This window comes from Engraulis encrasicolus, chromosome 13 (assembly GCF_034702125.1).
Source record: "Engraulis encrasicolus isolate BLACKSEA-1 chromosome 13, IST_EnEncr_1.0, whole genome shotgun sequence".
Lineage (NCBI taxonomy): Eukaryota > Metazoa > Chordata > Actinopteri > Clupeiformes > Engraulidae > Engraulis > Engraulis encrasicolus.
Genome location: NC_085869.1, coordinates 19,829,801 through 19,844,711, shown reverse-complemented (window position 1 = coordinate 19,844,711; position 14,911 = coordinate 19,829,801). Strand labels below are relative to the sequence as shown.

General features: G+C 46.7%; 1 protein-coding gene across 2 annotated transcripts; it reads right to left on the bottom strand.

Annotated features, from left to right (window-relative positions):
* Positions 1-3,510: 3,510 nt before the first annotated feature.
* sp3a (sp3a transcription factor) lies at positions 3,511-13,173 on the bottom strand. Of its 2 annotated transcripts, XM_063213398.1 has the most exons (7): positions 12,831-13,173; positions 12,614-12,711; positions 12,339-12,434; positions 10,530-11,856; positions 8,028-8,217; positions 5,231-5,427; positions 3,511-4,072 (listed from the first exon to the last, which is right to left on the bottom strand). In XM_063213398.1, exons 2-7 carry the CDS (start codon positions 12,680-12,682, stop codon positions 3,789-3,791), a joined length of 2,163 nt encoding a protein of 720 aa, XP_063069468.1. In that variant the 5' UTR covers positions 12,683-12,711; positions 12,831-13,173; the 3' UTR covers positions 3,511-3,788. The 2 variants fall into 2 exon arrangements, with proteins under 2 accessions (XP_063069468.1, XP_063069469.1); XM_063213399.1 differs by lacking the exon at positions 12,339-12,434.
* Between the last annotated feature and the right edge of the window lie 1,738 nt (positions 13,174-14,911).

Below are 14,911 nucleotides of genomic sequence, written 5' to 3'. Positions count from 1 at the left end.
AATAATTGCCTTGCACTCTGGGTGTGGACAACAACAAATCAAGGGGGTGCAGCATCCCTCAACCTGGCTACAGTATAGTAGAACAAGGGTCGGGTACGAATAGCAAAGGGCCCCGGATGGGGAATGGGGAATGGGGTGGGGGCAGGGACTAAGGGGGGCGTTGGTGGTGGTTGGAGGAGGGGAGGGGGGAAAAGTCATTCAAAAACCCTGACAGGTACAGCTTGACACAGCACAGGTTCTATGGCGGCTGCATAATTCAGCTTCCTCTTTTGGTCCGACACCAAAAATGACACGCGATGTGTAGCGTACGTGTGTGTGCATGGATGTATGTATGTGTGTGTGTGTGAGTGTGTAGGTGTGTGTGTGTGTGACTCCCTGCTAAAGGATCAGGCTGAGGCGGTGGGGAGCCTGGAGCTCCTTTGTTGCCTCCTGACAGTACTGCATGACCAAGTCTCGCTGAGAATTAAGTCAATTTTGGCAAACATTTTTCAACCCTAAAACATATCCACTATTATTTTTTTACTTTCTCATAAAAAGAGCTCTAGGACTTGGATTCCGATTCCTTTTGAAAAAAAAAAAAGATTTTTTTTCCAATTTTTTTCTCTCCTTAGAAAAGTTACACGTTTTGAATACCATACATATTTAAAAGGTAATTGAGATTTCGATAGCACAAAGAACAGTTCACTATGTAAAGCCTAATATAAATAGCTTTTTTTCCGCTCCAAAGACTTGATTTTCGCAAGTAATGCATATAACAGCAGATCAACTGTAGACCTTTTCAGAGAAAAAAAAATACACAAAAACCTTTTTTTAATTACATGATTGTTCCATTTTTTGACCCCTGCAATAAGTCACCGACAGACACGACTGAACGAACCTTCAAAAGGCAGGCCCGAATGCATTCAAATAGACATCACTGGAAAAAAGAACAAAAGTGAGAACAATTGATAAATGCTATAGAGGAACTTAATGTGTAATTAATTAAATGTACATGGTACAACACTTAGAGAGTCCTTAGTGCTGCAGCAGCTTTCTTGGCTGTGCCCTGGCCGACAAAGCCCCAGACACTTTACTTGAAATGAAAACGCTTCATGTGTTAGGTAGTGCCACATACCTTCATGGATACCCACCAACGAGCACGCACACACGCGCGCACACGTACACGCACACGCACACACACACACACACACACACACACACACACACACACACACACACACACACACACACGCACACACACACGCACACACACACGCACACACACACACACACACACACACACACACACACACCAGACTCACAACACGCAGGCGATTCCTATCAACCTCTGCTGACTTCCTTTTTGCCGTGTCTCCTTTCAAACTGAACATGTACAGAAAAGAGCACATGCATAAACATGAACAATGAAAAAAAAGAGCTTGATTATGATCCAAAATAAGGCATTTCAGTGTGTGTTTACATGAGCCACAAGAACTGATAATTTCATGTCTTTTTTTCCTTTTCCTCTTGTTAAAATATATATATTTACGTACATATATATACAGTCCCAAGAAAAAGTTTGTACACCCTTTGAAATTTCTTACATTTCTGTCAAAATTTATCATAAAACATGGTCTGATCTTCCCGGAAATCTCAAGAAGGAACAATCAGAGTCTGCTTTAACTAATTCCACACAAACATTTACATGTTATCATATTTTTATTGGCCATAAGGCTATAACATTCACAGGACAGCAAGGCATAAGTAAGTACACCCTTGCATTAAATAGGTTTTAACCCTCAGTTAGTTGCAATATCCTCAACCAGACTTGTCCTGTAGTTGCAGATCAGATTAACAAAAATATCTGGATGTATCTTGTCTCCCTCTTCTTTAGAGAACTGCCTCTCGTCAGCAAGGTTTCTGGGATGTCTCGAGTGCATAGCTTTATTGACTTCATGCCATATAATCTCAATTATTTTTAGTCAGGGCTTTGACTGGACTATTCCAGAATGTGTATTTCATTGTTATGAAGGCATTCTAATTTAGATTTGCTTCTAAAGTATGGGTTGTTGTCACATTTCAGCACCTATCCTCTTATGTGCTTCAACTGTGTGACAGACTTCCTCACGTTTTTTTCTGTAAAATATCACAATAAACTTGAGTTCATTGCTCCACTGATAATAGCATAACTTTCAAAGGCCTGAGGCAGCAAGGTAGCCGCATATAATGATGCTCCCGCCACCATACTCAGAAGTGGAGATGTAACCAAGAATAACTAAAAATGGGGTTCATTCTGCCAATCTAAAATTAATGGGGTTTCTGTCCAAAAAAATATTGCTGCACTTTTGAGGTTTGCGAAAAAGCATTTATATGCTTCATAAAATTACTGCAAAATATTCTGTAGACCAACGTTGAAACCAAAGTTGAATTTTTCAGGGGAACACATAGTATCATGTTTGGAGGAGAACTGGAGAACCACACCTTCACCAAAACATCATCTCCACCTTTGAGTATGGTGGCGGGAGAATCATTATATGCGGCTACCTTGGTGCCTCAGGCCCTTGTCAGTTTGCTATTATTAGTGGAACAATGAACTCAGAAGTTCATTGAGATATTTTACAGAAAAAATGTGAGGTAGTCTGTCACACAGTTGAGGCACACAAGAGGATGGGTGCTGAAATGGGACAACAACCCATATTTTAGAGGAAATTGACTTTTGAATTGCTTCATAACAATGAAATACACATTCTGGAATAGCCCAGTCAAAGCTCTGACAAAAAACATTTGAGATGATATGGCATGAAGTCAAGAAAGCTATTCACTCCAGATATCCCAGAAACCTTGCTGCAGAAGGGCAGTTTTCTAAAGAAGAGGGAGTCAAGATACATCCAGATTGTTTTGTTAATCTGATCTGCAACTACAGGAAACATCTGGTTGAGGTTATTGCGACAAACTTAGGGTTAAAACCTATTGAATGCAAGGGTGTACTTACTTATGCCTTTCTGTCCTGTGAATGTTTACATCTTATGGCCAATGAAAATAAGTAAACTTGTAAATGCTTGGGTTGAATTAGTTAAAGCAGACTCTGGTTGTTCCTTCTTGTGATTTCCGGGAAGATCAGATCATGCTTTATGACCAATTTTGACAGAAATGTAAGAAATTTCAAAGGGTGTACAAACTTTTTCTTGGGACTGTATATACTGTATAGGCGTGTACAAAAAAAGGAGAGAAAGACAAAAAGAAAACAAAAAAAAAACAAACAAAAGAGAAACAGACGAATGTGGAGGAGTTCATCCGATGCGTTTGAGGCCGTGAGGTTGGGGTGGAGAGAGGGATGGAGGATGGACGCTCAGGTTGGAGCTCAGAGCGGGCGGGCGAGCGGGCAGGCGGGTGGCAGAGGTGAGGAGTGGTAGGTAGGTAGGCTCCCTCCATGGCCTCAGCTGACGGGGCATGGAGGCTGGCGACGGTGTTTAGGGTGGGCAGCGGTGGTGGGAGGGTGCGGGTGGCCGGGTGATGGCGGAGGATAGGCAAGGTCAGGGTGTCACTCCACGACCTCGCCGCGTGATGCCGTAGGATAGGCTAGGCTAAGTTAAAGGTGGGGTTGCAGGTATGACATCACGTTGGGGGAACTCCCCCAGGATTCTAAGGTTCTACATAGACTCCTAGGAGCCTGCGGAACCCCCAACGTGATGTCATAATAGTACATTTTCTAAAAATGGTTAACCTGCATCTCCACCTTTTTAAGGTGTCACTCCATGACCTTGCCGGGTAATGCCGTAGGCTAGGCTAGGCTAGGCTAGGTCAGGGTGTCACTCCATGACCTCGCTGGCGGAGACGGTGACCAGCTGCAGGGGGATCTCGGTGGAGGAGAGCACGTCCTGTCCGGCGGGGAGGTTGGTGAGGATGAGGGTGGTGCCGCTGGCCGTCAGCAGGCTGTCCGAGGAGGCCGTGGAGTCCGCGCTGGCCACCACCGCCACTGTGCCGCTAGAGTTCGTGCCGCCCTTCTTGTTCTGGTGCGTCTTGATGTGCTTGGCCAGGTGGTCGCTGCGCATGAAGCGCTTGGAACATTCCGGACACACAAACTTCTTCTCTCCTGCAGGTGGGCAAGCGGATGGGGAGGGAGGAAGGATGAGGAGAGGAGAGTGGGAGATGGGGAGAGGGAGAAAGAAGGCAGAAGGGAGGGGGGGAGGTGGGATGTGGGGAGAGGGAGAAAGAAAGCAGAAGGGAGGGAGGGAGGTGGGGGAGAAGGGAGTTTGGGAAAGGGAGAAAGGGGGGAGGGGGGAGGGAGGGAGGGAGTGATGGAGGGAGGTGGGGAGAGGGAGAAAGAAGGCAGAAGGGAGGGAGGGAGGTGGGAGGTGGGGAGAGGGAGAAAGAAGGCAGAGTCGTCAGGCACCGTAGAAGATTTTATTCTGAGCAACTGTGCGCCTGGTGGCAGGATAAAACAACACAACTCCTGGAGGATAAGATGAGCTCTCTGGGGTAAAATGTAAATGCCAGCACTTGTCAGGAGTCCATGCACACCGAGTTATTGAGGATGTGTGCAGGCTTCTGCAAAATGGCATTACCGTAGTAGGGATCTTAAACTGCCCCCATAACGGGGATGCACGCAGAGACAGATGACAGATGGAGGGCTGAATCTCAGTCAAAAGGAGCAAGAAAACCTCCGTACACTGAGTGTGTGTGTATGTAAGTGTGTGCATGTGCAACACTATGTGAGCGTCTGTTTGTGTAAACGAGTCGGTGTGTGCGTGTGCATGTGTCTGCATGTGCATGCATGTTTGTGCATATGTGTACCTGTGTGCACGTGCAACAGTATGCACATTGTAAATGAGCTCTGTCTATGCATTTGTGTAAATACATGTGTGCATGCATGTCACTCTCTATTTGGGCATGTGTAGTAGTATACAAGAGTTGAAACAAAGTAGAGAGAGACAGAGTTGAGGTACTTCGCTGATCCTTGGAGAGATTAAGGAACATGTGTGTGTGTGTGTGTGTGTGTGTGTGTGTGTGTGTGTGTGTGTGTGTGTGTGTGTGTGTGTGTGTGTGTGTGTGTGTGTGTGTGTGTGTGTGTGTACTGTGTGCTATACCTGTGTGAGTGTGTGTGTGCGTGTGTGTGTGCGTGTGTGATTGCCATACCTGTGTGTGTGTGTGTGTGTGTGTGTGTGTGTGTGTGTGTGTGTGTGTGTGTGTGTGTGTGTGCACTGAGTGCTATACCTGTGTGTGTGTGTGTGTGTGTGTGTGATTGCCATACCTGTGTGTGTCCGCCGGTGTCTCTGCAGCTCGTCGCTGCGTGTGAACCTCTTGCCGCAGAAGGACCAGGAGCAGACGAAGGGTCGCTCCCCCGAGTGCCATCGCAGGTGGGCCCTCAGGTGCGACGTCTTGCCGTACACCTTCCCACAGCCCGGGATGTGGCAGATGTGCTGCTTCTTCTTACCCATGTTGGAGCCCCTACCACACACATTACATTACATTACATTTGGCAGACGCTTTTTAAACCAAAGCGACATACAATCGAGGACCAATCATAGCCAAAATCATTAGCATAATCATAGCCAACATCATTAGCAGATTCGTAGTACCCTGGGTATATACAGAACAACAAGTGCAGATGCAAAGTAGAGGTAATTAGTTATTTAGCTTTATTTCACACACAGATGGTGTGAACAGACAAGAGAGAGAAGAGAGGCTGAGTTTCTTGACTTTCTTTAATCAAAAAGCTTGCATGCATGCTGCTCGCATGCATGCCCCATCTCTCAAAAAAATATCTTCAACATTAAAATCAATGTACAATTTCAATAGTCATCAATGTACAGGTACAAGTATAAAAGGTTCTAAATTAACTTAGATGTTAATCTTACTAGCCAAATGCACACTCACCAATGGGTCAAAGTGAATGGGGAGTTTTCTTTTCTACCAGCCAGACTGAATTTTCACCAGCATATGGCTAGTTGACTGGTGTTAGTTTAGAGCCCTGAATGTGTATACTATTGAAATAAAAACTGTACACACATCACAAAGGGCTTGTGGAACACTGGCTTGCAGTGGCTACACCTGGCATTTTCTGGCTGATCAAGAGATAACAGCTCCAAGTCCAACACAGAGTCGCTATGCAGGTGGAGTAGATGCAGTCAGGACTAGGGGTGCAAATTTGAACGTCGATGATAATCAGGCTAGTAAATCACACCCTTCATGGCAATTCGATTCGATATTGATTTTATAGGCCAACAATTCAATTATTTTTGATGCGTAAGAATGCCCCATGATTCAATTTCGATTCGATTCAATTCAAAATCAATGTCTGGAATGTTAAATACATTTAGCAAAGCTGAATTACCTGAATGCATTTCATTTGAGGGGCATCTTTATTATGGTCAGTATTATTATTACTGCATGAGCAAAATAAAATCCCTAACAAAATGAGTGCAAAAATTACAATTATCTATTAATTGATTACTATCGATTAATCGTTCTCTTGTGGGGGAATTGATTAATTGAATCGTGGGCTGTAGGATCGATGCATCAATTCAAATAGATCATTATTTAAACCCAGAGTCAGGACACTAAATTAACTTTTTTCATCACCAGCCAAAATGGCTAGTAGATATTAATTTTACCAGCCAAACACAGAATGACTAATGGCTCAAAGTGGCTACTAGTAAAGTTTTCTTTTCTACTATCCAAAATAAATGTTCAGCAGCGTTTGGCCGGTTGGCAGGTGTTCATTGAGAGCCCTGGATGCAGTGCAGTGTTGGGAGTCAGCCAGCCTTTTTCTGGATCCAAAGTAGGCTAGTTGCAAACGCTGCCTAAAGGCTCCTGAGGTTGTAATGGCTTTTTGACATCAGGTGTACTGTAGATCCCTACCCAATTGTCTTCTAATCCTCTGAGCATTAAATGTAATCGTACACCAAAACGCTTTAAAAAGGCCATTAAAAAGTTAGCGTAACCTTACTAGAGTTCTGAGCTATACCGTTAAATCAAAGTCAACTGTTATGAATGCCAAAAAAAATTCTGCATCAACATCTAACTGAAACAATTCAAGACAACATGAAATAAACATGTACTGAGGAAATGCTTGACTATTTTGTTTGAAAGTGCTTACAGGCGGCGCACCATATGCAACACCTGTCTGCATGAGGCTGTGGATTTAACAATGGATTTTGTAGAGTGGCTCTGACGGAGACTGGTCACCCTGCACAGCCTCTTTCTGTGTGTGTGTGTGTGTGTGTGTGTGTGTGTGTGTGTGTGTGTGTGTGTGTGTTCAGGCCAACTGAGAACCGTGCCGGTACCCGTTCCCACACCTAAAAATTGGCCTGCATGTTCATGCCGCACGTCTGAGCATTCGAGAACCACGTTTTTTGTTCTCTGCGCACCGTGACAACAATGTGGACGTCAGGAGGTTCATCCCGGGTAACACACTCAAGTGCGGAAAAGTTCAAAGCCCGGTATGAACGCGAGTAGTTCGCAGGTAAGCACTGTAGTTCCGAATACGAACGTAACTGTTGCAGGATCGGACCCCGTTTCTAACTGGTGCTAACCAGTTAGCAATATATTTGCCAATGGGAAACTGCTTTGCAACCAAGTAAGATGCAAACTTAGTTAGCAACGGAACTGTCGAGAAACGCACCCTGGTTGGGCTGAAACCAGTGTGTGTGTGTGTGTGTGTGTGTGTGTGTGTGTGTGTGTGTGTGTGCGCGTCTGTGTGCGTCCCTCACCTCCCCCCGGCCTCCTTGCAGTTGGGGCAGTTGCAGTGTTTGTGTGTGTGTGTGTGTGTGTGTGTGCGTGCGTGCGTCTCTGTGTGTGCACGCGTGTGTGTGTGTGTGTGTGTGTCCCTCACCTCCCCCCGGCCTCCTTGCAGTTGGGGCAGTTGCAGTGTGTGTGTGTGTGTGTGTGTGTGTGTGTGTGCGTCCCTCACCTCCCCCCGGCCTCCTTGCAGTTGGGGCAGGTGCAGTGTGTGTGTGTGTGTGTGTGTGTGTGTGTGTGTGTGTGTGTGTGTGTGTGTGTGTGTGTGTGTGTGTGTGTGTGTGTGTGTGCGCGTGTGCGTCCCTCACCTCCCCCCGGCCTCCTTGCAGTTGGGGCAGGTGCAGGCCACCCTGCGCAGCCTCTTGCCCTCCGTGCCCAGCTGCTCCCCGTCCTCCTCCACCAGCCGCACCCGCAGGTGGGACAGGTCACTGGTGTTGAGCGTGGAGTCACTGCTCAGCTGCCACTCCTCAGAGTCCGGCTCCTCCTTTATGTGGATATCTGGAGGAGGTGGAGGGAGGGAGGGATGGAGGGATGAAGAGAGAAATAGAGGGAGTGATGCAGAGACATGGTGATGGAGAGAGAGATGGAGGGAGGGATAGAGGGAGGGAGAGATGGAGAGAGAGAGATGGAGGGAGGAAAGAAGAGAGAAACAGAAGGAGTGATGCAGAGACAGCGGCATGGTGATGGAGAGAGAGACATGGTGATGGAGAGAGATGGAGGGAGTGATGGATAAATAAGAGGGAGAGAGTGATGAGAGAGACATGGTGATGGAGAGAGAGAAATGGAGGGAGGAGAGGAGGGAGAGATAGAGGGAGGGAGGGATGCAGAGAGAAACGGAGGGAGTGATGCAGAGAGTGAGGCATAGTGATGGAGAGAGAGGGAGGGAGAGATGGAGAGAGAGTCATTGTGATGGAGAGAGAGGGAGGGAGATGGAGAAAGATGGATGGCGATACAGTAGAGGGGGTGATGCTGTGTTAATGTGCATTCCAACAAAGCCTTCCAACAACAGAAGTCAACGTACCTGAACATACAACTAATTGCACGTGAGCATGATATAGGATAAAGATGTGTGTCGAGTTATCCACTGGATCTGTGCAGTGCGGATTATGTGTATGGGTCAAAGACGTCCAAAATGAAATTGTCATTCAGTGTAACGGATACCTTCTGCTGACTGTAACTGTAAAAAACATGACTTCTTTTTTTTTTTTTTCCAGTGAATTCATGAAAGCCTCAGTGGTCATCCATTCACTTGAAACAAATTAAAAATCACGTTTTTTTACAGTTACAGTCAGCAGAAGTTATCCGTTACACTGAAGGACAATTTCATTTTGGACGTCCCCTATGCTGCTGGACACATTCCATGCAATTTCCCTCTGAGATGATGAGACTTTGTTTCACACTCTAAGATTCTCTACCAGTTTACTCTAGAAGACTCTCAATATCAGAGAACAGACAGCACCAGCATCAAGGCAGACTTGCAATGATTTTTATGATTCTACGTCAGCAAACCAGAGGTTAAAGCACAGCAGTTGTCAATGTAGATGACATTTACAAGTTATTCTTTTGCTAATTTTACAATGTTAGATCCCACTCACATACTGAATCTCTTAGGCAAGGGAACCAGGGGAGGATATCTGCTTTGATACGCATTTGTGCTTCGATGGAATTCTGCCTAACATTGACATAAAAAGGTGTTAAAAGGGATTTTTGACAATTAACAACTGTTCAGACCTTAACAGATGACCACTGGGCCGAGCTCCGTTTTATCGGCCCTGTACGTACGACTTCATTTTTCATTACAGGCCTGTCTATCTCAATGGCGCATCACGTGTCTTTTGGTAGTAAGACACAACGCTGACAGGTAATATGACTCTCGCACGTGAACATCAAACAAGTCAAGCAAGTCTCGCCAATGAACCTCAAACCGATTTTATGACCTTGTGTATCTGTCTCTATCCATTATGGCCGCGGGGACTCTAGTAAAGAGCAGTCATCCCCGACGCACAAATACCACGGTGCCACGCGGACCATAAAAACCCAGAAGCAGCGGAATCATCTACCATAAAACTCAGATGTATTTGTGTCTGTTTTACAGGGTGATCCGACAAGCTTGTTCCTTCAAACAGTTTTGAAGGTTCTGATGGTAGTCTAGAGTTCCAAGAATTCTGAAAGTAAGCCAACAGAGAACTATGGTACATTACAAAGGACGTTTTAGCTTAAAAGAAAGAAGAAAAAAAAAGACACCCTAAAACGGCAGTAAATTCAGCCTTGTCATTCATGTCATTCATGTCATTACATGTTTGAACACATGCCTTCGGGAAGGTGGTTTCACATTAGGGACATCTGCATCCTTTCAGCCACCAGATTTCTGAACTGCTAAAGTGGTCGGACCTACTTCACATTTATTAATTCACAAGTGGTATTCCAGTACTGAGTACTTGCCCTCAGCTATGTACCTTCTGAATCTACTTGTGTTGTTCTAATCTGCCAAAATGTTTAGCCATTTTTAAATAACCCATATCAATAGCTTATGTCAACTGGATCACAGATGTAACCAGGTGATTCTGAACATGTGGAACGAGATTTTAGTTTCTGAATTGAATTCAGATTGCCCACAATCACAACACTGCTGCCATTACTAATAATATCAATATAGTTTTATAAGTTAGTTCTTCCAAATATAACACTACTTTGACACCACAGCATCCCAGTGCTGTCCAATTTGGCAAAAAAATTGTCCTCAACAGCAATTACTGTAAAACCAAACGCCTCCAGTGAATACATGTCATGCATGCAAGTTTTCTTTATACCTCCAGGGCTGTCTGTGTCGTCCATCTGCTGGAACTGCGTTCCCTGTGCTATAGAGTTGACAGTGACGGTCTGCAGGTTGGGGATCTGCCCCGCGCCGATGCTGATTTGGTTGGCGCCCCCCTGCCCCAGCTGCAGCGTCTGCACGGGGGCCAGCGTGATCTGCTGTGCGGGCGCCGCCGTCGCCTGCAGCTGGAGGTTCTGCAGGCCCTGCAGCCCCTGGAGGCCCTGCACCTGGAAGGTCTGCCACTGGATCTGGCCGCTGGGCGTGACCGTCTGGGCCTGGATGAGGAAGGTGCCCGGGTTGATGAGCTGCACGTTCTGCTGCACCTGGCCGTCGGCCGTGGCCTGCAGGGGCAACTGCTGCAGCTGGATGATGGACTGGCCCTGCGACACCTGGACCGTCTGCTGCTGCTGCTGTTGGGTTAGGAAGGCCTCGTCCAGGGTGACGGTGGTGGCGGCCACCTGCTCTGAGCCTGCAGAGACGGCGGTGGCCTGCGTCAGCACCCCCGTGCCGTCGATGGTCTCGGGCAGCTGTGAGGACGGGGCGGCCACCGATACCGACACGGCACCGGCGGACGATGTAGGCACGAAGATGTCTTGGGCATTGGGGTCACCGGCCGCCATGGCTTCTTGGCCCACCTTGTCGGAGCCGTCCGTGACGACGGTGGCGTCGGTGGGCTGGCCGGCCATGATGAGCTGTCCGTCGGCAGTGACCCCCGTGGCTATCGTCTGCGCGCCCGACAGCCCTAACGACTCCAGGTCCATGCTGTTGATGGGGACGAAGGTGATGTTGGTCCCGGGCAGGCCCACAGGCACGTTGGTGACAACCTGGCCTTGGCTGCCGGCGAAGGCGGAGCCGCCCAGGGACACACCCTGGATCTGCTGCACGTGGCCAGTCTGTGATATGAGGTTCTGGTGGTTGCTGAGGAGGTCGGAGGTCGACGACACGCTGATGGCCTGGCTGCCGTCGGGCAGGATCTGGATCTGCCCCGCCGCAGCCGCGTCCGTGCCCAGCGCGGAGGCGTCCAGCGTCGAGGTCGCGAAGCCCGTCAGCTGCCCGTCGGCCGTGGTCTGGATCTGCGGGATCACCTGGTACTGGATGTTAGCAGGCACTGCGTTGGCCGAGCCGTCCGCGCCCGACGACGTAACGAAGATGGGCTGACTCTGGAGGCTCTGGAGCGGGAGCACGTACTGTCCGTTGGAAGTCACCAGCCCCGTGTTCTGGATGTGCACCACGCCCGGCTCCTCCTTTACGTTGGAGGGGGTTAAGGCCTCCCATCGCTCCGCCGTCCCCGTCAGCTGGATGGACGTGAGGTCTGTTGTCGTCTACAGAGACAGGGGGGCAAGTTCACATATGAGATTCACAGACGAATAACATATATGGTTAACGCTTGCGGTTTGCAAAGGGCAATACTTGTTTGTGTTATCTGTGACACAAGCCTGGATGTCCCTGGTAGTGGAAAAGTCATGGCAGTGGAGGGCATGCTTAAAGTCTGTTCACAAGAGTTGTTATGAAGTATTAGGGTTTCATACAAACAAAGGAAACATTTTGTTAATGTCAGAAGCTGTCACAATACGGCAGACGGCATCCGGACTGTTGACTGATGGTTCAGGTTCTTGCCAAGTTCATAAGTCTCACTGCATGAGATGGGAAAAGCTTATCAATAAACATGCATCTCCATCATGTATGGACTCTCAGCAGAGGGGATCAATTCGTGCCCACCGCACGACCTATTGTTGTTACCACACCACTCGGATGAACTGGCTCGGTTTAGCTATCATTTCCAGCATCAGAGGGGGTGACTTACCACCACAGCGGCAGCACCGTTATCTCCCTCTGACGATGGCGACTCAATCTTGCTGCAGGTAGCTGCCAGCAGTGCGAGCGGTGACGGCGGAGCGTCCTACCCACAATGGGCGGGTTTTAAAAGAAGAAAGTGGGTGGCCGTTAGTCCGGAGCCACACAGGAAGTAGGACTTTTTTACAACAAATTTTAAAACGTGTGAACTTCACAAAGCACCCATGCACTAACAACAACCCTGGCAGAAGAGCATGCGAGAAGGGAATGAACCAAAAAAAATACCTGGTCTCCTCTGCTACCATCTTGCTGCAGAAAGTCGCCTTGACTGCTGTCCACGTCTAAGGCAGCCATTTCCTCTTGTTTCACTGGCTGTTCAGGGGCTACAGAAAGCCACAGTAGGAAGGAAACAAAGCAAAACAAACCACTTAGCCACGCACTTAACTTAAATTCACAAGCGGTAAAGCATTATGGACACGCGTAACAACTTAAGGGCACTTACGATACTTCGATATCGATGAGACATAGGAGAGGCGAGAAAGCTGATGAGCTAAAGAGTATCCAAGCTATGTTAGCAAACAGCTTTGCTCTTGCCAAACAACTGCAAATCAAGCTAGCGCAACACTTGGCTAACATTAGCTTAGCCAGGAGCTGCAGAAACCCTCTACGGAAAGTCGCATTTGTATTTGTATTCTACATACCAGTTATTGCGTGGATTACATTAATTGGAATAAAAATCTCGGTTTAATCACACGCCATACATGATTATATTAATCGGAGGCGGGCTGCGATCGGTGATTCGAGTCAATTTTTTTCTATTTTGATTGACGGTGCGGGAAACACAAAAGGTGGGGCTTCTAAGCTTGACTGTAAAAAATTTCGTCACATACAGGAAGTCCCGCCGTCCTTCTTAATCACAATTGGCTACTGCGCGCAAGCTCGTAAATTACCATTGGTCAGACCACGCGACAATCATTTTATCAGTACACTGCTTCCTGTTTGTATTCTTGCAGGAAGGAGTCGGTCCCTGTGGCACAGAGTAGCCTCTTCTTCAGAAACATTACATAATAGCGGAATGAAAAACATATGGGTGTGCACAATGATGTTGACATTGTTGTTGAATTGTAGTGCACTTGCCATGATGTTGGAATGATTCATATTATTGTATCATTGTCTGTGTGTGTGTGTGTGTGTTCACTGTGTTGCCTTCTGTTCTGTCAGAACAACATGCCTAGAATACAAGTCGACTACATGGGCTCATCGGCCAGTCTGAGTAAAACCAGTAGCATGTTGGAAACTAGCTGTTTTGACAGGTGAGTTATTGCTGGTATTTTATTCATTAGTATTATTCAGGAATGTCCTGTGTACGATCAAATAGTATATTTATTATTTACACAATCCGTTGGACACATAGGCTATTCCAGCCATGTCCTACTACGATTGGTTGTATGCAATGTCACAGAATGACAAGCTGTGCTTATAGCTGTAGGCTTTTTGTTGACTAGGCTACATGATGAGGCTTATATAGGCATACGTGGTTTACATTCATTCATTCATTCATCCATCCACCCATCCATCCACCCATCCATTAATTCATTTATGTATTCATTCATTCATTCATTTATTTTTACAATTCAAAAGTGTTGTGTGACACGAAGGACATAATAAAGCTTGTGGTGTTGAAGAAGGAATGCTTTGTGCGAATAGACTGTTTATTTAACACATCTCTAAGGTATGGTTGGTGAGACACAAAATCCAAGTTCTGAACAACCTTGATTTGGCCGGAGATTTTGGCTGCTGAAAGGTTAGGTGCTAAAGGCACCCTGATTTTTTTTGACAAAGTATCCTAAAAGCTGTGTCAAGTCCTCCTGTGAGTGAGACCTGAAGTGGTGCATTTTTGTTCCAGCCTTCAATTGAAACTTAGGCCATTACAGCCAGACTACAAAAGGCACTTTTCCTGCTACTCAGGGCCTCGTGTCGGTGAAAAGTGGATATTTCCAATCACTCTGCTGTCACTCCAAGTGTCAGGTAAACACAGACCTGCAGACACAGTCTTTAGAAATCCTGTGCAGCTGCACTCAATGCTCTCACCATGGCATAAGAAATGACCTCTTACTTGAAACCGCACAAAGAGTTCAGTTTGAATGGAGGAGTCACATTTCTACTATTGTCGTCTAAAAGGTTGCATCAAATTTAAACGCCTCAGACCGCAGAAAAGCACCGGTTAATTGCTGACCATTTTTGTATTTGAAAGGGTTTTTTTTGCTATGAAGTGAATTGCATTACCCCGATACAGGTATATGCACATATTATACATATCATATTGCCATGAATGCAGTCCCCAAAATATGTATGTTTAATGACCAGGGTTTGTAATGTGTACATACACTTGACCATTTGACTATGTGAATAGCTGTTGGCTGTCACATTAACATAATGACAGTTGTGCTGTTGGCGTGGTCTGGTCCGATCTGAGGAAGGGTGGAGGGCATGTGGTGCAGAGTGCCCTGCTGGAGACACCAAGTGGAGCCCTGTAAGGCAGAGAGGGAAGCTTCAAAAACACTGCAGCATGCCGGTAGACAT

Bases quoted from the DNA above. Each gene is read 5' to 3' on its own strand.
- sp3a (XM_063213398.1), bottom strand. From the start codon at position 12,682: ATGGCTGCCTTAGACGTGGACAGCAGTCAAGGCGACTTTCTGCAGCAA. The intron at 5,428-8,027 runs GTGAGGGACGCA...TGTGTGTGGTAG, and splicing joins TGCAAGGAGGCCGGGGGGAG to GGGCTCCAACATGGGTAAGA. The intron at 4,073-5,230 runs GTATGGCAATCA...GCCCACCTGCAG, and splicing joins ACACCGGCGGACACACACAG to GAGAGAAGAAGTTTGTGTGT.